The sequence below is a fragment of the Ischnura elegans genome, chromosome 3 (assembly GCF_921293095.1).
Source record: "Ischnura elegans chromosome 3, ioIscEleg1.1, whole genome shotgun sequence".
Taxonomy (NCBI): Eukaryota; Metazoa; Arthropoda; class Insecta; order Odonata; family Coenagrionidae; genus Ischnura; species Ischnura elegans.
In genome coordinates, this window is record NC_060248.1 from 129,311,953 (window position 1) to 129,336,753 (window position 24,801).

At 41.0% G+C, this 24,801-nt stretch overlaps 1 protein-coding gene and 1 long non-coding RNA gene across 2 annotated transcripts in view; both read right to left on the reverse strand.

Annotated features, from left to right (window-relative positions):
• The window catches only part of LOC124156558 (guanine nucleotide-binding protein G(s) subunit alpha), a 135,105-nt gene extending 111,330 nt beyond the window's left edge, over window positions 1-23,775 (reverse strand). The window contains exons 1-2 of the mRNA XM_046531178.1: window positions 23,363-23,775; window positions 23,168-23,240 (exon numbers count right to left, since the gene is read on the reverse strand). Coding sequence (XP_046387134.1) covers window positions 23,168-23,240; window positions 23,363-23,501 — 212 coding nt within the window. The 5' untranslated portion in view covers window positions 23,502-23,775. The remainder of the gene's footprint in view (window positions 1-23,167; window positions 23,241-23,362) is intronic.
• LOC124156559 lies at window positions 20,582-21,831 on the reverse strand. The gene is made up of 2 exons (XR_006864345.1): window positions 20,945-21,831; window positions 20,582-20,853 (listed from the first exon to the last, which is right to left on the reverse strand). It is a non-coding gene; the product is annotated as an uncharacterized LOC124156559 (long non-coding RNA).
• Window positions 23,776-24,801: the final 1,026 nt, after the last annotated feature.

A 24,801-nucleotide genomic window follows, 5' to 3' on the forward strand; every position in this document is an offset into this window, starting at 1 on the left:
AGCCACACGTTTTTGATTTCCTTTTGGTCAAATGAAGAGAAGGCGAAAGAAGGGAAATTGTCGAAACTAGTGCAGTCGGGCAGGTAAATGGCCAGTTGGAAGGAAAATTATAATTGTGAAATTTACCTATGACTTGGGCAAATACAAAGAAAGAAAGTAAATATGCTAGTAAATGCCCTTTACAAGGAAGAAAATTATTTATATAAACGCTTTCCTGATGAATTGATCAAAATAAGACTTGAATAGACCGTAGATTGTCACCTAAAGGAGTTTCAACCACTCTCGTGCAATAAGGTGAGTTGGAGCGGGGATTAGCCATGCATATGGGCATTTAATACGGACACATCAAAGTAACGTCCGCTAACTCGAACACTGGGAAGAAGCAATGGAGTAGCTGCAATAGTCAGTATCGAAACAATAAGTCCCGAACGGATGTGTACATCTACTTACCATCCCCAAAACCACCTCAAAAGGTGTGTGGCGGGGGTTGTAAGGACACCAGCCGCTCACAAAAAAAAGAAATGGGAATGCGCGTGCTGAGTTTTATCTAGAATTTACTAGCATTATTCGGGGGAAAACAAATTCCCATACCAATCCGTATGGCAAAATCTGTCTTGATTTACCATTTCTCTCGCACCTATAAATTCAGAGAGGTTCTGGGATGACGATGTTCTCCGTGTAGCTCTGAAAAATATCTTTTCTTGATTGCTCAAGCATTCTAAGCTTAGCATGTAGCTTCTGGAGGCTCCCTGCCTAAACAGCATTCTTCTGTAATTCATTAAGTTCACGGATTAACTCTTTAATGCGTCGGATCCCATACGCCCGCTGCTTATTCTAGGATAGCCTACCGAGAGCATAATAGCCCCTCTCTATCGCGTATTCATCAGAAAACCTTACCACAACACGCTCGACGAATCCTGTCATCTTCAGGACTCCGCAACACACACACGTCTTATATGTCGTGCGGCTCCAGCGAGTGCTAATGGCACGTTCCTCTCTCCTCAATTGCCGCCCCCGTCGGCCAATAAAATCCGCCCAAGTGAGCGCCCGATGATCGGCACGTGTGGACCTATCAAGTGCGTCTATAAATGTTCGGTGAATTAATTGAGGGACTCGATCAACCGCCTACCTCTCGGCTCTGAAGGTGAAACGTGACTGCAGCCACGTACGTACACGCAACAACGACGTGACGCTTCTTAATCCATCGCACCTTCATAACACAAAACGACACTCGAAAACTCATATTTAAAAGAGATAGCCACCGAATAAAATGGTAAAAATAACAACAACAAAAATCCTCATATTTTACATTGGTAAGGAATAATAATTTCGGGAAAATGCTCGTTTGATTTACCATTAAAATTCAACAAACAAAAAATACATTATAGTATAATAATGCATTATCATCGAGCACGAGCATGTGCTCAAAATAACACTACATAATTGAGCTTCTGGGACATAATACAAATTCAACAGAAAACATTACATGAAATTAATTAAAATCGATAAAAACATGTAACTAATTTGGTATCTCTCGATTTTCGCTTCCCGATTTTTCGATATTTTCCGAATTATTATATACACCAAATAGCAATGAAATACAAAATGTCTGTACACACGACATATTACGTGGTAACGTCCCTGAGTGTTTACTGAAAAAAATAGCTGTGCTCACAGCACGCTGACTGCCCCCCTCTCCCCCCCATCCGCAACGCAACTTCATGCGCGAAGAGCGAGGACGTTTTCTTCACAGTCCGTCATGGAAGGGGGTTGGAGGGGGAGAAGGGAAGGAGGGAGGTGCGAGTCCGCCACCCGCGGGGACAGATATAAACCTCCGACCGTCCACCGACCGGATCAGGAATAACTTGCCGTGAATAATACGGGCGCAATCCTCTTCCCAAGTGACCCATTTTTGCTGTGGCAAGGGGGGGGGGGGGGCGAGAGAGTTGGACGGGCGACGCGACCACCACGAGCGGCTCACGGGAGCCGTGTCTTCCTGCTCACGGGCACGCCACGCTTCATCGCAATCATCCATGTGATGTAACAGAGTAAAAGTAATCGATATACTGTTAACGATTACATAATTGGCAATTTTTAATTGCAATCTACCACAAAGTTCCTACGAGTAATCATTAAATTTGAGCAAGGGTCATATTTTAATTCGAAATTTCGAATGGAAAGTGAAAATCATTTTAATTCCGCTCGCGCTGATCGCACATTAGTTGCAGATACATTAACCTCATCCGCGTGAGTACATTTTTGGAAGAAAGTATTTACCTAAAATTCCTACTGCAAGCATTTCAAAAATTATTTTATAAAATGGAATTAACCCTCCGACTCCACCTGGGGTCTTTTTTGACCCCAAGGTTGATAAAACGCCTGCAATTTTTTACTCAATTAAGGGAATCTTGCTATGTTACAGATATGCCTTCCCGCATGTTTTTTCTATAAATTCATACTATTTTGATATTAAATTTTTCAGTTATTCATGGATGGGAATATTTTTCACGAGTGGGGTCAAATTTGACCCCAGGTGGAGACTTTGTAGGCACTACATTTTGAAACGTATATCTATGGAAATGTAATTGATAATAGGTGTTGAAAGGTAGGTAATCCTTATGTAGGTTTTCATGGTGGGATGAAGATTCAGATGCGAAGTTTCTGGGTTATACACCGCGTGTCTTCCTTGATATATAACAGTTTTGCCGACATCGCAGCTAGCATCTTTAGGTCACTGAGGTGCAGAGTGTTGGTAGAGATCGTCTTTTATATAATTCGTTCAACGCTGGGCTCATCTCATTGGTCAATCTTTCCTCGTGTTTTCCTTTTTTTCCCTATAAAATTTTAATACCAGATTTTGTTATAGCACTGTTCAGCATCTAAATCTGCATGATAATCTCCAAGCCACCGCTAAGGCTTTAGGCAGGGGATGAGTATTTTTACTCAACGTGCATTATTTTCCATGAGTTGGCCTGCTGGTTCCCGTCTTTCCTGCTGAAGATATTTGTAGAATTTTTTTTCCCCGCTTAGAGCTAAAATTTGAATATAAAGTATCACACAGTGTGGGCCCAGTGACCATTGAGTGGAAATAGCCACCGCCTGACTGTGTTGTCTCAGAGGGTATCATGTTGATTTATTACCTTCATATTATTCCGTGTCCAAGACTTAGCATTTTCACTCATGAAATAATAACAGCATGTAACGTCTATGTCGAAGGCACTGCCTGGCCTTTTGGAGCAACGTAACCCTTTGTCATCAACGGGGACATTGAGAAAAGAAAAAAAAAACATTCTAAGGGAAAATTTGCCTCACCTGTTATTATGATTCATCACCTTTACTTTGTCGCAGGATTTCTCCTTCCTCCTCATTTTCAAACTAGCCACCGAAGCATATCACACAACTCTAATGTCAAGGAGTACATGCCTTATTTTTGTTTTAGCTCCTCCGTAGGTGCTTAGTCCACATCGCGAGCAATGTTGTGAGGTCAGTAAAAAATTGTACTTTCAAAAAGTTGGAGAAAATATGGAGTTTCATCGACTGAGCAGAGGATATAGTGCAGATGAGGTACTAAATGAAATTTTTGAGGACAGTGACGAAGACATACAAATGGACAGTTGTGAATTGAGCAGTGATGAAGAGGAACGATTTGAAATAGAGGAGGATGTCATAGACGTGATAGTGAAGGAAGAAAATTCGTCAGAGTTTGAGGACAATGAAGATGAGGGACATTGCACCAGCTAGAATAGGAATTTGAAATTATGTTCCACCTATCGCTCAGAAATGGCCTCAAGAGACTCGTGCTGCTAGGCAAGAAATATCAAAAAATAAAGTGGAGGCAATAAGATCTGTGTGTTGACATGATTACGGAGGCCTGTACTATATCCTACAAACCATCCTCAAGCGTTACAGTTGATGAGCATTTGTGCACATTTAGAGGTAGATGTAGTATCAAAGTGTACATGCCATCAAAGCCAGAGGAAAATGGAATAAAAGTATGGGCAACTGTTGACTGTGAAAGTCAGTATATTGTAAATGCACAAATATACACTGGAAAAATTGAAAGATCCAGGGAAGTGAATCGAGGTAAACGGGGAGTGCTAGATTTGGTTCGTCATTTGCAAGGCATTGGAAGAAATATAAATACGGATAATTTCTTTACAAGCTTAGAACTGGGTCAAGAACTCCTGAAAAAGAAAGTAACACTTTTAGGTACACTAAGATCAAATCGCGTAGTAATTTTTAGGGTTATGTTACCTGCCAAGGATCGAGAGGAGCATTCACGTATTTTTGTTTATGCAAACAATACACTACTGGTTTCATATGTCCAAAGGCCAAGAAGGGAAGTTAGTCTACTTTCAACTCAACACCGCTAATTTGATGTTAGTCGTGATGAACATAAAAAATTAATTTTATTTTACTATCATACAATATTCGACGTCGTACTGACTGTAGATCTGATGGCAAGACATTACTCTGTAAAGATGGCCTCTTTCTCTATTTTTTGATATTGCAGCAATAAATGATTTTCTCTGAAACTCAAAGAGGTTCAATGGGGAAACAGGAAAGGAAGCAAGGAGAAAATTTCTTACTGATTTGGCAAAGGAGTTAGTAGACCCAGAGATAAGAAGACGATTGAAAAATCCTTAGACGCGAACTCAGGTAACTAGGGAAGCAGTTACCTGTGCAGGATTTGAACATTAATTCCAATGCAGTGTAGAAGAGATTTGCCTCCACCTAGAAGAAACGTGGATGCTGTTTATTTTGTCTGCGAGAATCCGATAGGAAAATGAATCGGAGGTGTGAAAAATGTGAAGTCTTTGTTTGTAATGATCATGCAAATATCATTAAATCCTGCAGAAAATTTAAAGGACTGTAAGATAAATTAGTAACAATTACAATGCTTAATTTTATAAAAATAATTGTTTTTTGTCTCTGACTGTAACGGAAAAATTATAAGAGAAATTTTATAGAAGAACAATAATTTGTAGAGTTTTCTAGGATAAATGTTATTGTATTTCAAAATCCTAACATTACTTGATGAAACAGTAATAATTACTTATTAATGTCCTTATTATGATTTAAAAGTGTGTAATTCTAAATATCCAGAAAGATACCTATTTGTTTTTAAATTTACGGCATGGGGTCAAAAAAGACCCCAGGTGGAGTTCACGTAAGTATTGAGCAGGTGGAGGCCGAGGGTTAAGTAATAATTAAAATGCTGGTTTTCACGTTCGCACTCCCAGTTTGAGAAGTCACTGAAATCAAAATTGCCAACCCACCGATTACTTTTTCTTTTGCGATTGTAACTCAATGCAGATTCCATGGTGTAGTTGTAGTTGAGCCCGAATACATTTTTTCGACATTTTTCCCATCACAGTACATACGTGCACCCAACGTTTACAAAAACGATGATGTATCGAGTCCCAAATTTCCACAGATTCTTTCCACTCCATTCAGCATTAAGAAGGCAACGATTCCCGAAGTATATATCTCATTCTTTTATATTTACCTTTTCCATTTAAAATCATTTCCCATTTTGAATTTTTTCGTATAAATTACTTCAATTATAGCTTTTTATTGTAATTTTGCTTACATCAATTTTTCGTTAATGACACTATTATGTTTATAACGCCTCAAGAGTCATAAAAGCCCTCGGTAAAAAAGTGAATTGCATAAAATTTACCATATTCCTCAGTTTCATTTCGAAAATGAATTGAGATCGTACAATATTATTACTAAACAAAAAATGAACTTGTACATTGTTTGCTCTCCTCTTCCAATATCGAACAGAGGTATAAACTATATTGTAATGACACTCATTTCAAGAGCCAATGAGATTAATGTAAGCACCTACTAACGAGTCATCGACTCCGGATAACTTATATCGTGCAAAAATATTTTATGAATGCCATAGAATATGCTTATAAAATGTTTTTCAATAATTGTTACTGACGTCTCTTTTGTGAAAACAAAAAATGATCCAATCAAAATCGCTCAGTGATCACTGCGTCACAATCCCTGCGTACTTCCCTGGATGTTTTATACGATGTTCAGACGTTTCCAGATATACCTTTAACCGTCACTCAATATCGACGCAGCATCATGGGAATACACTATCTACTATCAACAACAATTTATTTTTATCGGATAAGAGAAATATAGGCGATACACAAGCAGCGATGAACATGCCAACTGTAGCAGGGTTCCCACTCTAACTAAATTATAAAATTCACTGTTTTTTCCACGTTTTCACGGTCTAATTTGCGTCAAATTCACGGTCTGTTGATAAGCCATTTTAGGAAGAAATGTTGATCACATAAAAATCACTGGCCGCACATTAACTAAAAATACAGCAAACGCGATGAACGCCGGGAATGCAAAACGCAGAAATGAAAGCGCTCTTATGACGTCGCCTATCGTTAGCAAAATTTAGGGCCGGCTAAAGGTTGTGAGTGAGAAAATGGAGGGTGACAGGGAAGTGAAGAGGTGTCTGATTTCTCGCCAGGTTTAAATATCGCTTTGGTAAAAGGTCGTCCAATCACAGCCTTAATGTCTGTGTGTCGTCATTGCACACGGACCAATATTTGCGCTTCGAATATACGTGCGCTGATAAATGCGAGGACAGTTGGTATCTGGGAGTGACTGACCTATTTTTCTTTTGATCCGCCAATCGTAGATCTTAAATCAAGTTTGAGAGGTTTTTAAGGTTTTACGACGAATTTCACGGCTATTTCCAGTTTTACTTCACGGTAGACGAAATTCACGGCTTATTCACGGTTTGAAGGTTTTCACGGTTGAGTGGGAACTCTGCAACTGTAACGCTTTACTGGGAGACGCGTTAGCCTAGTGGATAGAGCGCTCGGATGCTCATCGAAGAGTTTCGGCTCAAACCCCGGGCGAAGTCTTCCCACACCCCCAAATAATGAAAACCTCGAAATTTGAAGTGACTCAAGGAAAAGAACTGCTCCCCCTCCCCCTACCCTGGATGTGTGATATTCACAGGCCTGTGGCTAATAAGTCTGGGGTGAGTTTTACCTTCACCTTTCCGAACCAAATTTCGGGTTGAATAATTGGGAGAGTTGAGGGAACGCCTCGCCAGCTTTCTGCAGTGCTGTCAGCCTAAATTAAACTCGGATAACTCATTTGTCTTTCCGAATAGGAAAAAACGGAATGAGTCGAGGATTATTGGGCTTTATACCAGAACGTTTGTCTCGTTTTGATCACGACACAAACCCAACTCGGTTGCCACGTTGGTATTACGAGACCTCACTCGATTCCCAACTCAAATTAAAGACGCCCAGTTCCAAGATGTCCGCTGCCACCGCCTCACAATTTCAAAATGAAATTTCTCTCGTAAAAATACTTCCACGTGTGATATTTTAGCCCAATAATTCTGGTTTTTGATACATCAGGAGACCATGAATGATAATAGTTAATTTAAATTCATTATTTTTTTAATTCTAACACACCGCACCTGGTTCAAGTGAGAGGAGTTGAAGTCAGACCCTAAAATACGAACTCCTTCTCATCTTCAGTTTGAGTCAGGTCCTGCAATATGGCCCTCGGTGAGCTGATTTTCAGCCGATTTTAACAGTAAGAGCGACGTCCAACGAGAAATGGGCCTCTTGCGTCTCCTTTCGGTTACGAGGGCAGGGAAGCAGAAAAGGGTGGTTTCCTATTATTTTTTTATTGCCTAAATCGAAAGATTATTACTCCTGAAGTACGTATTTCACGCTCTTAGATTTTTAAATGACGACATCTATTTTTCGCGATTAAATGAAAAGTGAAAATTTTCAAGTTCGCGAAAACGCGACGGCTAAGTATGAATGCTGGGAAAACGCCGTGCGACGTCGTTCTGGTTCCCGCTTCCGCCGCGTGAGGTGCCCTTGGGGCGAGGCTTTGAGCGCTGATATGACGCAGGATGCTAGCAGGTAGCGCTTGGCTTAAATAAGGATTATTAATACCTTATCAAACCCAGGAAACTTTCCGACCTTAGGCTTTTTTAATAGGTGATTATTAAGAGATGTTTCCCTGAGCTCTGTGCCTCATGCATGCATTGGTAATCTCAGACCATGTAAAACTCCTATCTATTCGTATAGAAACTAGGTCCCTGTGACGTCACGTGGAGTGGCAATACTTGGGCGCCAATCTGGCCTTTTTCAAATGAGGATAAAATTGGCCATTGCCATTCGTCTAAACTGGGATTTCTAAAACCAAATAATTTGTATATTATGAATACACTTATGGTGGGTAACGAATCGCAATAAATGCCTTTCGTTTTCTTTGATGAAGGAAACTACCCTATTGGAGGGTCGAGAACACTCCGAGAGGAGTCGAGTGAGGCATTCCGTAGTAGAAGGCACGCGCGCACGGCCGCACTACGCATGGTCAAACAGATTACGCAAAGCTGCTCTCATGAGGTGGAGGGGGGGAGGGAAGTCCGATTGTGGACGGGTCGGATGTCGAGGGGATGGGAATCCAACCCTTCGCACTCCACCGCCATCCGAGAATTCAATACATCAGAAACCACTGATTGTCTTATAACTCATTACCTTCTTAATTACTTACATTTATCTTACAAAAGATTCTTTCAATCCATTTAAATTTTGAAATTAAAAATAACCTCACCCGTAAGTGAAATAAAAGGTACTGTTCACATAATTACATTCTATGACGGAGGTAAAAAATAAAAACACTAATGACCAGGACCAATAATAAAAAAGAGGACTTGTCCTCATTATTGTGGACAGATGAGTAATATCAAAATACAACATGCCTTAAATGATGGGAATAGGCAATAGGTCTTCACGATAGACCACACATGAACCCACAAAATACAACTAAGGAAAAATCACATTCAAAATTCTGGAATAGCGAATTCATACTTAAAAAGTGGACGGAGAAAAAAATGCATCGCTAACTCAGGACCGAAACTTCTTGCCGAGATACTGGATGGCTGAAACAACTCCTCCACGCGAAGCAATAGAGGATTTAATTCAGTTTGACGTGGAGTACGGTTATGGTCATTTCCCATGTATGATGAGCAAAAAGCAGAAATAGAACTCCCAAGAATAGCAAGATCACCTCTCCGAATAGGAGACAAGCCCAGAGATGATTGGGTGACTTCGAAATTGAGTGGTAATCGATGTTTCCTCAGTCAGTAAACCGATGAAATATGTAAGAGCCATGCTTGGGTGACATTAAGCAAGGTTATGTAACGGGCAGGTTCTACATTAATAAACGCCGATTTTTTAAAGTTGGCATGCCCCCCCCTCTAGCCAGTTAATATTTACAGGTTTGCCATTAGCATCGTTTATTTTACTTATCCATGGTATGACATGAGTTTTCGAGGAAAGTTTAAATGAAAGCACATCTTTCTTCTTGGCGAATTAGCCATGGAGTGCTAAAAGAGAACGATATTCATCTAGGCGGCATTAAGACTGGGTTTCCCACATTTTTACCGTGTGAACGTCATAACCATAAAGAAATATGAGAAAATCACTCGAGAAACACAATGAAATTAAAACGAATGGGGACACAAACCAGGTTCAATGACACCATAAGAGGTGAGTTCGTTGTGGAGGTAAAGTGATGACTTTTTCGTGGATCACCGCAGAACACACCCAACTTAAGAAATGTGGACTCACACATGCAGATAAGGGTTGAACCAACATGAGGAATGTGTGACAATGTACGGTTGATACATAACGAATATGGAAAAGGCAGGAGTGTCACCGGGCATGGGAGGATAAGAATACGATTGGTGGACTTATGAGGATTCACTGGGCGCAGATTCACAGCTCCCCCACGACGAAGAGCAGGAAGCGAGCAGGGCTATATTTACTAGAACATACATGTGTGCGGGGGACGCGAATAAAATTCATGCCCCCCATTCCCCCACAGAGGCGGCAGGGGGACCTCGGGGGATCCAGGTATTTTAAGGACGATCCACAGCCCCCACACACTCGCAGCGAGTTGATCAACTCCCGCGCTGCCATGGGCCGCCGATGGGAGCACATGCAACAGCCAGTGTGCCCGCTGACTGAAGGCCGGACAATATGGAAAATATTAGCGTTAAATCGTCCGTGCGGAGCACTTAGAGCAAGATTCCAGTACAAATGCGTCGATGACGGCGTTCGCAGAAAAAAATCAGCGCGGAACCGGGTGAAATTATCGCGAGAAATAACGTGAAGTGGTTTGTTCCATTTTGAATTTACGAGAAGATTAAGCCTGAATCACACGATCACTTTTTTCATCGCGAAATTTATCACTATCAGGATCACTAGAGTGATCACTCGCAAAATGATCGTCGCCGGCAATTGTTTTTCGCGATCGCGATGAGGATTCCCATCGCTATTTTTCATCACTCGTCCGGTGGCTTTTTCCGTCGCTAAAACCGTCCCTAAAATCCCATATCAGCCAATCGGAACGCATGACCGTATGGTGTGATTGCAGCGCAGCGTTTGACAATTGTGGGAATGACATAAATAAACAAACACGCTATATATTTTCTTGATGTGGATCCCATGACAACGAGCGGCGGGAGTAACCCTGAGTGACCGTGTGATTCAGAAAAATGATCACTAGAGCGATTGCTTTTCACGACGGGAAAAGTGATCGCGACGAAAAAAAATGATCGTGTGATTCAGGCTTAAGAAACAGCTCAAATCAATTTGAAAACCAATTTGCGACAGTTTGTTGTTATAGTCCTGCAGAAGTATAATAGATGGCGTCGAGTGCACGCTATTATTATTTTCTATGAACGCCTCGAAGCCGTGAAGCTTATTTGCTAGTAATTCCCAATACATATTTACTGCTAATTAGTTTTATATAAACCGGCCTTAATTTGCAAAAGTCGGGGATTCTTATGGTCATATCGGCGGACACCATCTCTGCGTTGAAAAATGGATGGATTATTCTCACTTTTCATTTCAGTATTCTGCTCATTAAGATAGATTTGCATGGAGTAGGTATTTACGAAGTATTGTGGTAGTCAGCCATCCCTTCATGGACTTCCCTCTTCAATTCACAATAACGCCTACACCATCTGTCTCTATCTAAAAACCCCATTCTCTCCGCCGCTAACCAACATTCTTCCCTCTGCTTTCAACACCCCCTCCCCGCTCAGCACTCCCTAACTAAATGACCAGTTGAAAGCATTTAGTGAACACTATAGCCAACGCTCTACAACCATATAGCAAATTCTGTATCCAGAGTTTGAAATACAAACCTCAAAGACCGCTTAATCGATATTCCTCTGCGAAAGAAATATCTCAAATGACGTCATCGGCTCATGAAAAAGGGGCGCCAAATTTTGTGTTTTCTTATCTTACATTCTCTCACGAATGGCTGATTAGTATCGGCTTTTTTCGTCGAAAATTTTCTTTCCTTGCCATCTATTCAGCTAATTGAGGCTTCAGGTTTGAGTGTACGACCACATTTTAGTTAGAGCCAAAAAGACGCATCGGCTGCTTGCGCGAAGTGGGAATCGAGGGAAACTGAGATGATAGTGGCGACACAGAGGGGGGGGGGGGGGTATTAAGGATCAGAGGGGCAACAAGTGGACGTATGACGTGGTGAGGAGATGTAACGTACATGGTTCGGCAAATCAGACGGTGCAGTTTTGAAAGTCCATTTAAATACAGACACCACTTAAGGAAATGAATTTTAAAATTTTATTCTTTTAAACTAATTTTCTCATATCAACAGGAGAAAAACTTGTTTCGAATATTCAAATTTATTGAACTTGGCTGCGAACGTGTTACGCTATGGGAAGTAAGTTGGAATTTAAGTTAACCTAGAATTGTAATTGTTTATAGAATTATAAACTTTGTTTCCAGTGGTGAGGAAATTGTTCGTGTGATGGTCTCGCATTTGTATTTCTCTTGATGCTCGTCGGGGCCACTATTTGATTGACGGCCTTCAAAGGGAGGATATTATTTCATTTAAAAAATACACGCGGTGTTAATGTCCTCTCTAACCATTGGGTCGACGCTTAGCGATTCCGTTCGACAGTTTTTGTTTTAAATTGGTGATTATAATAGAGGTTAAAAAATCAGGAGACCCGTGATTCTCAGTTTTACGATCCGTCGCCTGGTTCTCGAGCTTTCCGCGACCAAAAATTAACGGCCCTAACCCTTTGGCAGATAAGTTGATGACGTCAGGAGCTCATGCCGAGTTGTTAACCGATTCTGTGCTACTTTTACGCCTTATGCATGGGCCGCTGGTGTTTCGTCGATGGGAAACTTTTTATTTTTGATTTATTTTTATTTCTCTAACCCTACAAAGAATTAGATGGTCTGAAAAAGAGGGGTTGAAGCGGCAGTGAAGGGGGAATGGAGGAACGAGGAAGTAATCGACAAATGTTCCGCAGCAACAGATACCATTAGAGAAAAAAATTAAAATAGCTTTATTGCTACAAAACCTGGTTAAGAGCAAAGAATATATACGAACTGTTTATTCCCCACACTATTATCCAATTTCTATATTTTTTCTGGTTACATTAGTGTCGCAGTTCATATGTTGCCCAATAATAGCTGACAGTCGAAAACAGGTTATATTTATAATTTTTCTAATTTTATATTTACTTACTTCCAGAAAGTAGTCAGAAATATGGATAGGGAATACAACTAATTCAGAGATAAAGAAAACATATTTGATTTTACGGTTTCATTTGCTATAGAGTTACGCATCGAAAGGGGTAGGTCTTAAGACTGAAGACTTCTTGGTATTAATTAACTGGAGATAACATTTCCATTCGAAATAAACAATATCGTCGTAGTCAGCAAATCACATCCACTACGTGATCTAAGGTTTTTTCCATACCAATTTTGACCTCGCGCGCATACCGCTCCTTATAGCTTGTTTCATTATTTAGCCTGAGGTCGTGGCCGAGGAGGAAGCTGACGCCCAACAAACCACTCGGCGGGGGCTTCAGAGGGAGCAAGGGGGGTGGGGGGGACTCATCACTCTGGAATCACTTGTGCATCAACTACGGTGCCAATACGTTGTAGCTTCAGGCGCGGAATATCCATCAAATTCGAGCAAAATGAGAACTTTACACACATCAGTTCTCATTCACATTTTTTTAAGTAACAAATCATTTCAGGTTGCACAAACGACCTCAGGATAACGTAAAAGCGGCTAAATAGGTCGAATAAAACTTTATGCTGAGGACTATTGACCTCCTTTTTTAAATACCTGAATAAATCGCTAAAATAGTGAATTTACATATTAACTTGCTCCATTATAGACCATCAAAATTATACTTTTCCCAAGACCTAACCCTTCCCAGTTGTATCGCATTAACAGATGAAAAAAAATCGTTTCAAAAATATTTTCTTAACTATCGAGTGAGTTCTCTTAACTCCCCACATTTCTTACTACTTCATTGAAATGGCCGTCATAAGTTCGATATTCAATCTGAGAGAAAAGCAAAACATGAACAATTTGATGATAACAATACTTGCAGCATTATAGACCTGACGGATCAGATACATTGAGTCCCTCAGTACATTAACCCGTTAGTTGGCTTGCATAGGTGAAGGTAGCGCACAGTGCTATTATTATTACAGTATTCTACCGATCAAAGTAGGTTTCCATGGAGAACTAAAGAAGTGATCTGGGAGCCTCCCCTTCCTTCCAGCGCTACCTTCTTCAATTCACTGTAAGGCCTACTCCCTTTCAATCTATCTAAAAATCCTATTCTTTTCCTTCCCCTCCCTCGTTTTCCTAACATTCTACCCTCTAACACCATTTTCAACATCCCCTCCCCGCTAAGTGCTAACTCCATCCATGCCTTCTGTCTCCTCCGTACCTCATCTAAAAGCTGCCTCTCCTCGCCAACCATATCCAGCACTTCGTCGTTCCTTTTCCTCGTAAGACTAGGAAGAAGAAAGTTGTACACGCTCAGTGCGTAGTGCAGGTATGTATCTCCTGATACTGCGCCTTTTACTTCGGGTTCCGTAGGCTCCACTCTGACTTGAACCTGGGATCCTTAGATCAGCTGCCAGGTAGTCTACAACTGTTAGGCTCCAAACAGCCCAAAATCAAGCGAAATAATTTGACAATTAAATATCAAAATGGTTTCAAACAATACAGAAGAACCACTAATGCAGAAAGTCACAAGCGAGAGAGATATCTTTAAGCAGACTAAGACCAAAATAGATGTCCTTGGAATGTTATTCGGTGGTGAAAATGCGACTGATTGCGGTAGCATTGAGTAGGTGAGATAGAAGGCTAGGAAGAAATTCCAGGCCGAATGACTATCGGGGAACACTCAGATTCCAAATTGGAAATTCGCATTTGACTCAAGTGTAAGGCAGCGGTGCTGAGGAATTTGTGATTACGGCGCACATTGAATAAATGGAAATTTATGCGCTCACAGAAAAGCCCCAACGATAAGAAGAAACATTTGATTCGGGCATGCTAACCGAGTCGAATAGCTCAATCCCAATGAGGACATCAAAGACAAAAATCGTAGAAAAGAAAATCAGAAGGGAAATACGCTAAAAAAAGAAATATTAAAATACACCGAAGCCATCAATTTTTAAAGAGGTGGTGTAAAATCAAAGTGAATTAACGATAGGTAAATATAAGGGGTAAAGTAAATATCTTAAAAATAATGAATACTACAGCAAAACAAGAAGAGAAAATTTCTCTCATTCAAGGGCACTTTCACACAACCATGCTAAAGATATTGATATAAATGGCAAAACAAAAAATTATCTATGGATTTTATTGACAATAACATTCATATTGGATATTTTAGAAGGTTAAATCAAAAATTGGTAGCAATGCTTTTCAGTAGAATTTTTCTGCACAAAAAAATCGTCTTGTTTACGTTTTTTTTATTCATCGGTGCCTTTGTGGTTGAATCCTTTTTCAAAGTAAGAATGCCTAAAACTGGAAAATTTAAAAATTCTCCACGCTGAACAGGAAATGTCCGTTCATGAAAAGTTCAACCCGAACACAAAAACTGAAGGTATTTGGAAAGCAAGAGAAAATGCATTAATTATTAGACACAGATGCAACACACCATCGAAACTGAAATTCATACCAAGACGTAAAAATATTGGAAATTTAAATTTAAATTAATGAAACGTTTGAAACAACCACCAAATTCACTAGTTACTTTAAAATTTCAATTCAATATTGACAAGAATATTTTATTTTTAAGACGGCACAATTTGCAGCAAACAGAGACGTGTAAAATCAATGTATGGCCATGACAGTTAAAACGAATATATAAATATGCACATGGTAGACGCGCAATCACGTCGAACAGATCAATTGACATAATGCCTTGAATTTCACATAAAGATTCTCAATATGTCATAAGAAGTAGTGAGGAGAATTTTTACAGCCTAGGAGAAGAAGTAATTTACGCACCCAGCGGGCAAAAAAATGGGACATGATAAAAAGGAATAATGAAATCAATAAAAAGGGACTCCAGTACAAAGGTTGGGAGAGTTTGCGATATGTTAAAATTGCAGGTATTTCATGCGGTAAAAATTAAAAATTCTAATATTGCAGGACTGGGAATTTAAAAGGTAAGGGACAACCCATCAAATTCCTCCTTCTAGTAACGCAGCTAACAAAATAAAAGTCCAATACATAAATTCAATTACCGCATTTATGCACTGAAATATCTAAATTTCTAAGATTATCCAAAAATAAAAAAATAAGATTTTTTTAGTTACAGAAAATCTAGGAACGGTGTAACAGAATCATTTCACATAAGACATTTGTTGAAGAATTTAACAAGTTAACAAGTTACATCTCCAAATTTAATCACCGTATCAAAACAGACAGGAAGACTACTTCCCTAACACTGACTACTTCACTAATTAATTAATAACCTTAAAATACAATCGACGAATTCTGTAACTGCAAGATACCGCATTGAAAGGATAGTAAATTGAGGAACATATAGCTTAATTTTCCACACATACGCCTCACGCTGTACTCATTACGGAACTAATTCCATGAATTCAACGATCGCAAGAACGAATAAATTTCACGTTTACAACGGCGGTGAAAAAATTTTAGAGTCAAGCATTAATCTCGCAATAAATTCCTGAAAAATAGTCATCAATTCAACGAACCAAGACCACAACACCAAACCAACGCTATTTCAGGGAAAATCCGTACTCCCCAAATAGATTTATCCTTAAACGTATGCAACGTGCACGTCACGAAGTTACGAACGGTTAAACGAAAGGTTGGGATGCTGGGCGGAGCAGCGAAAGCTACGGCAGGAGTGCTGCAAAGGAATCGAAGTAGATCGAGGAACTGTGGGGACTGACAAACAGCATCAAGGGTAATACACACATTTACAGGAGGCCGCAGTCAATCCTAGAGAAGCTTGATTCATGCTCCTCCCACTTTCTCTGCATTTTAATCGTTTTCCAAAATTGTAAGAGATCGATCCATTAATTCTCGATATTTACCATGTAATACTTACAATCGCGAGGAACATCTTTTCAAAAGTAATACATTTGTTAATTTACATCATCTCGAGAGTACATTTGGATTAAAAGCCCGATCTGCAACCTATTTCCCCGTGACTTTCGGGTCGCTATGTCCCTTCATCGATGCGAATGGCTATTTTTTTATGAAAAATATTACCAAGCAGAGGAAAATGTAACCTTTTCAACTTTCCCTCGTTTTCAGCTACACATTATGCACTTGAAATTACTTTACCAAATAAACGTTCCATTCGTGGTCTGGATGCTTACCCCTTCTCAAACAATCAATGGTAGTCTTTGTGGCGAGAGGTGCGGCCCGATGAATTACATTTGAAAGAGAGAGAGATAGTAAGAGGGAAAAGTACGCTCCTTGGGAGAAAGAGAGAGCATCATCCTCCCGGCGGCGCGCAATCGACCACACGCCGGGCGCAGCGCACAGCGGGGGAGGGGGAAGGAGGGGAGGAGAAAGAAGAGAGAGAGAGAGAGAGAGAGGGAGGCCTCCTCGTGTCCTCAGACGGCGAGGGTCCGGGCGTCGCCGGGGGTGCGCGCATTCGGCCGCAAGGTCACTCGACATGCGGAGGAATTGGCGACGGGGGCACATCGTAACTCAAAAACTACGAGACCACATGAACTGCGTGTGGCCATTAGGGATAGGGAGGAAAGGAAGAGTGTAGGGGAAAAGCGGCGTCGGCCTAAGACTTCCCTTGACGAGAGGACGGCAAGGGGACTACGGTTGAACGTCCCATCCCACGGACGGAGAGCTGAACTTGAAGCGCCCTATACAAAGTAATCCGGCATGGATTGGGCATTCCCTGAATAATCTCTGCCCCCGACGGGATTCGCACCCGGACCGAATGGGTTGGACGCTGACACTCTTGCCACCACGTCAACCGGGCTCAATGAGACAAAACTCTCATTTCGATGCAGCAATAAAAGATCGAACGCAAGATTTGCTATTATAATACCTATGATAAGGAACGTGGGGAAAGTCTAAGGTTTGCAAGTCTGCAATGTCAAAAACGTTATACCCACATAATGGATTTTTAGGCTGGATTATTACACCACATATATAAATAACATGCGTATTAATGAATAACGAAATCAGAGAGTGAAATGGATGGCTACACAAAGCAATATTATTGAGATCGAAACGACACCACTGCGACCTTCTCACTCGGATAGAATGGAGTGACTGCTGCGCCAATAACTTAACAATCTATGGTGACTTTGCGTCTTCCACAGTATTAAAAATTACAACTGACAGGTATAATCATGCATACCTTCCACCATTTAACGACCGAAACAATTCCTTTCATTCGGTGTAGCGTCTGGCTGCAGAACTAAGGGTATAATGTTAAAGGAGGGCTGAAGGGTGAAGTATTTAACAACTCCGAGCAACAATCCCCGCGATGCCGGAAGGCTCAGCGAAATTCCTCCTCCGCAAATGTCCTGAATGATTTAACTTCCCGTGACAGTGGTTTTTCCGTGTTTTCACTTCATGTATCCAAATCATCATATGAAACCAGGGAGCGGGTGAAGATTCCTTACAAGATCCCTAACGAAGAATGGACCACCGCCAGACATTCCTCCTTGACGAATCACTCACTATTAAGTGACTATGTTCCACCACGAAGGGTAGAAGTCGGTAGAATTAGCCTCGAAAGAAGAGATATCATTAGAATTGAGCGGGTCGCGGAATCGAGGCCTTTACCAACGCTCTATAAGTCCATAATATCACAAATGCACAATCACAAGACAGGTTTGAATGAAAACTAAAAATGCTTTACTCCTAGTTACTACTATTCAGTGGCGTAGAGTGTGGGGAGGTCCGGACCTCCTCCCCTCTCGAAATATGAAAACAATTTATTTTCTTCATAAAAGAAAACAATATGTTGAAAAATCATGAATTTACAAAAGATTTCTTTGACAAATGAGTTTTTTTCGATTATGAAAAGCGTTAAAATTAGTTAAAAACCCTCTACTTAGTACCCTGTTTTTCAAAACCTTTCCACCCTCGTTTTGGACCCCTCCCCCCCAAACGATTGCTGCTATTACAACCAGACTGGCCCCTCCTTCACTTGGGAAGCGTGTAAATCACAAATATAACCACAATGATGGTCATGAAGATTATTCGCCGAAGATACGGCAAATGATTTTTTGGCATTAAAAATAAACCAAGGAGAAGTAATATTTTTACAGCACGCTCATAATTTGACCGTTGCGAAATCCGCGACATTAGTGAGACGCGTTTCGTAATTACAAATTTCATCAAAGATCGTCAGGCCCAAAAGTTCGATATTTGCAATCACCCATGACAAATTCCCGTCATTCGCGCAAAAGATGAAGGGAAAGTAGGCACACTTGTGCCTTTTCAAATTAACATGATCATAGCAAAATCAACAATCACTTGTCACATAAACGTTAAGAGAGGACGCATATCGATGTATGCGAGTCACAATGAAATACAAACATAAACAGTAGAAAAAAAATTTCGTTGCATGTTTCTTTTTATGTCGGACGCTTGCGAGGATACTAAGAAATCGAGGAACAGACCGTAGTGGCGTACAATAGGAGAGCTCAAACCAATGAGCTTGAGAATAGTCTCCGGAGAACCCCACTTGGATTCTGCTTGGAGGAAACTTCCAAGCATTGCGTCGCGTCCATCAGATGGGGCGTCAATTCATCTCATTCCTCTAGGCACCACCGACCCCAAATACTTCTCTGCACCCTTCCTTAAGTGTTTCCACCATCCTATACACAAATTTAAGGAACAAATGACCACATCTGTTAATGGTGTTTTTCAAATGTTTCCTCTCCGGTTAAGAGCAAGGAAGCGGCGGGCAACACAAATAAATATGAGTAATTACGATACGCGGCCTCAAACATGATAATTATTAATGTATATTATACCTTGAAAACTTGAATCGAAAAAACTCGTATTTTCGGAGTAAAACTTTGTATAAATTGTTTTCTGTGAGTGAAACAAAATACAGTTTGCAATACTCAGCTATAAATACGAGCAAGCGCTAAAAATTATTATGCTGCATGATATCTGGCACGGCGTGGTAGAAGTTATTAATATTAGTTAAATAATGGATTGAAATATTTCCAACGAATGTATTTTCGTAAGACGCGTTTCGTTGTAAAAAAAATCTAGAAAATGCTTAAAAATGTAACAACTGTTGTAACAACGAAGTACGTCGTCCGAATATAAATTCCGTGGAAACATGGCAACGTCTCTTAAAAGTAAAATTATTGTACTTCTGAAGGATACTCAAACCCAGCAAATCATAATGCAGAGCATTAGTATCACAAGGTGTGAAAGGAAACATCCTACGCTTTCCTTACTACTCTCTGCTGTAAAGGCTATTACGGTCTTCCATAGAGCCTAAACTGCTTCACAGCCGACGATTGGGAGAAAAACCTCATCAATGGATGGAGGGCGGCTCGCTCTACAAAACGTCAGCAGAATTGCAGCACTTCAACCGATGAAAAGACAAGAGCCACTTTTACAACGCCTATTCGTGTTATTCACAGAGATATAATTTATACAAACGCCTAAAAAACATTATATGCAAATTCTCTGATAAATGTTTGTTGACATTCAAACTTGAAAGATCCAGGACTTCTATCCCTGTACCACCACATGGGTTAATATCATTATAGAAGGAAGGGATTAAACAAACTAATTTTTTCATGCAATCCATACATTTAAAAAGTCATTTTTACTTATAATCTGCTCCAAAGCTCGTGTGAGTTATCGTTTCATTCTAGCAGTCAAAAATGAAAATTATAATTCCACGCACAGTGGTTGAAAGGCAGTTCCAACAACATTAACCTCTTCTGCAGGTGTTTTTTTATTAAAAATATTTATTTATGCCTTAAGTAACTAAATCAAACATTTTAATCATTGATTTCTGTAATGGTATCAAATAATAAATGCTAGTTCGCATGTTAGTGCTATTTGTTTGAGAAAACATTGACAGTGATTACACCATGTACAGGTGCAAAATTAAAAGTAGTTGTTGTCCTACTGATTACATTTTCAAGGAGTAATTTGAAATTGTGATTAATTGCAAATTTGACAGTATTATAACAAATGAGACCGATTATATTTTTTCAATACTTTACCCATCACTGATTATCATTACATAGAACAGATTATAACAGGTAATTACCTTCTCATAATAAAACATTGCTAAGGTACTCCATAAATTTTGAGTTCATGGCAGGAACCATAACATCAAATTTTGGTTTATATCGATTCATAAAATTTTATTTGAATTGAAAATCTTAAAATCTTCAGATTGCCTTCCAATTATAAAAAGAAATATACACTCCAGAATTGTACAGATTATTTGCTTCGACAATATACTTTGAAGGCCTGAAATTAACCAAAACAGAATTCAACACAAAGCCTCATTCGTAGCGGATCTCCCACGTTTCTCACGAATAAATAAAAAAATAGTTGATACCAATTGTGCACTTGTAGTATGGATGAATATAATAGAAAGCCAATTATTCAAGCATCATAATAAATCACATCGCCGGTGCCACGGAAGTTTGTCTCTGTTGCCTAGGTTCTGTAAATAAGCACACACACGCACGCCGCATATACAGGTTTCTTGCACGGCACCTACTACTCTTTCCTTCGGACTAAACGGCATTCACTAATTATTTAGACAGAAAGGTGAGACTAAGAGAGATAATTTCCGCGGCAGAATGTCCTGGGAGGCCTCACCGCTGACCGGCTGCAGGATACAAGGAACACTGTACCGATATTGAATCCGAGGCGGGAACACATCTACCAGAAGCAAAACCAAGCAAGGGGTTGCTGAGAAAACATTTTCACTCCAATCGTCCCCGCGGGAGCAAAGGTCTAGGATGTGCGGGAGAGGCCAGGCATGATAGGATGCGCTTCCTACGTGACTGGAACCCGAGGATGACCCCTGGTCTCGCGGGATATACCGGCGGGCGACTCAAGTCAGTTTAGCCAGAGCCAGTAGGGGGCAGGGCGGTGGTTTGAGAGAGGTGTCTAGACGAGGGCAACGGAGAGACGTGACCCCGATTCCGCGGCCGGGGAGAGGAGAAAGGGGTCTCCGTGCTAACGGGAGGGAGTCCGCTCTCGATTGGGATCATCCCGCGGCGACGGGAGCCAATCGTTAAAAACAAGGACGCACGGCGCCGGAAAGCATGCTCGCGGCGGGGGATGCTGCTTGAGCGGCCGCGAGGTGAACAATGGATGCGGACGATGCGATGGCAGGGGCGATGCATGCAACGAGAGAAGAACGGCTCGAGTGCGATGGGGGAAGGTCAAGGCTCCCGAGGAGAGGGAGGGGCGGGCGCACATCCCCCGCGAGCACCAAAGGATGCACCACCGCCCGGAGGCGAATGAACGTCTCTCGTTGCTGCACGCGGGGGAGGAAGAGAGGGTGGTGGGGTGGGGCGGGCACTTTAAGGTAGGGGGGGGAGGGAATTCCGAAAGGGTGAGTGGGAATGCAAATGCACAGACACGATACACACACACGCGCGGACATCCCAAGGAATCGATGGAAGAAAGAAAGGTGGCCATCGAAAAAGATTTCAACATTTGGGAGGGTGGAGGAATGGATGGAACATACAATTACATTCGGGAAAATGTCCAACCTTCACCGCTACGATCGATACTACCCCACCCCGCAAACTGTCGACAGGCTGGCCACCTGTGCGGAGATGGGCTGAGGGAGGCGGGGGAAGGCAGGCAGGGGCGACGGCGGGGGGAGGGGGGTCGAAGAGGGCTCGCGAGGTACCGAGGGGAATGAGGAAATAGGGTCGGGGGAGGAAAAGGATTGCGGGGGAGGAGGAAGCAAGGGTTAAGAGGAGGCGGCGAGCAAGAAACGGGGGCCGGAGGGTCGAAAAATGAAATGATCTTAAAATTGGATGCAGGGATGGACGGGGTTGGGGGAGGCACGCGCGTGACAAAGGGCGACACGGAGGGAGATGAAGAATGGACGAAAATCGAAGCGATGGGATCGGTGAATGAACAAGAAGAGGGCCGGGACGGCCGGAGAGCCTGAAGGACAAGACGACGGGGAGGCTGCTGCCTGGCGGAGGGCACGGGGGCGTGGTCGGCGGGGAGAGGGGAGGGAGCTGCTCGTGCGAACGGGCCTTACGGGCACGGCACATCCTAACGACCACGAAATGGGTGCATATCCACCAAAGACCTATGACCCCGGCAACTGCTTCCCCACCGTAACACAATGCAGTACTAACGTTGATATTATTTCACGAAGACATTAGGAAAGGAGCGACGACTATTTATTTTCCACCCACTGCAAATATGCATTACACCATCTCCTCTCACGCATGAGCATAGGGAACTAATCTGTCAATGCCTGCACACATTTATTATCAATTAACTTCAAAATGACATCCTAATATTCCCCTACTACTCAATGAGTGGAGCGATTTAAAATTTAAAGGACAAAGGCGCATCACAGATAAGAAAACAAAGTACATGCACCATGTATCACCATACACTTCAACCATAACCAGTCGCAGATTACAACAAACCACCGAGAAATGCATTACACCCAAAAAATAATTAACAGCTTTGAGTAGTTGGAATCATTTTTGACCGATTTACAATTTCTAAACAGAATCCTACCGGTTTGCAAGAGCTTTCGAGGAGTAGGTGTAAGAACATGTAAGTCACTTACTCTTCGCTGAATCCATTAACGTGTAATATCCTCATCTGCTTCACAATCGTGCTTTTCCCTGATTCTCCAGCACCTTGGAAGAGACAGAAACATATATAAGAACACAAATATTCATACAAACCATCACAATCTTGGCCAGCTCAATATGGCTGACATGACTACACGATTACCGCTGTAAATGTGTTCGATATTTACCAAGAAGCAAGAGTCTATGAGTAGCTCTATATACTTGTTTATCCTTTTGAATCTGTTGATTTATCTTTTTGTTCGCTTCCTTTCGCCTTTTATTTTCTTCTTGGTCTGCTTTTGAGCTCGCACTTCCAAAACAACCCATGACATCAGGCCAGCTATCAAGAAATATGGTGGCAAGGCAGCACCGATGTGAGTCGCGCTGCCTCTCGCTTCCGACGAGATTCCCTATTTTGTAACAAATAATAGCACAGACACAGCACAACACTGTTAACCACACATTTTCTGACGTTTTCCCACACTCTTTTCCATCGGATCAGCACCAACTACGAGGGTTTAGATGAGGTTACACATGTAACGTCCAATACGGGGAAGGACTATCACTTGACTGTCGTCCTCTGAGACGGTGGGATTATGATGCATTATGGGAAGTGCGAAATTGGTTCTCCGAAGTGGCAAAATCGAAAATTTACTAAAAGTCATTTTCCTGAAGAATAAACGAGTGATTTTTTTCCTCTCTTATAGTCATTTATGTAGAAAAATATTTTATAAATCACATAGATAGTGCAAGCCGGGTAACTATTTGTAATTTTGTAACATTCGTCCAGTTCGCTCGCAGTTTGATTTGCATTTTTCTGCTCCAAGAAATGCTTATATAAAAGGTATTATGTGTATAATTTTGAACAGTGAACTCCTAATCTAAAATTATTTAGCATTAAAACAATTTTGTCACCAAATTCTTTACAGAAGAATTATCTGGCGTCTGGGCGCTAAATGACGAGTAGTGTATTTTGAAATTAAAACTGAAGGACACGGGCGCATGTTAATATTCTATGCAGTTTATGAAGAGTTATTAGAACTTCATGTTTCTGAAATGTAGTGCGAGTCGACGTTATGTTTTATGCGCAATCCGATTGAGCATTTGTTGCAAAATTTGTTTAATAGCTTTCGTGAGTAAACATGAAACTACAAAACAAATGACTCTAGAAAACTTTCCTGTATGCATCACAAAATTTGTTTTGTAAATCTGTGTATTAGGAAGATTGTTTGTAAACAATTTGGTGTGCTATAATTTTATTAATATATAAATTATTAACGTAAATATGTGGTAGTAGCAGGTGTTTCATTCCGGCATTCTTTGTGATTTTGCTTGAGGTAATTGGCATCAATATGTTATTTACAGCTGTGTAACATAGAGCCATATTAGTTTTATTATTTTCCATATGTTATCATTTTATTTGTTCGTCGTTCTTTAGCTCTTCGCTTGCACCATTAATTGATTTGGTCCCCTATTAATATATATGATACTTAACCTATACCTCAGTGGTTAATATCAACGTTCTTTCTCTTTAACAATTGATTCGCTCTCTTTCAACGCCTGTTTTTAGGTGTCTGTTCTCTTATATTCCGCATAGCGTTTCCTGCAATCCATTAATAATCAGCCT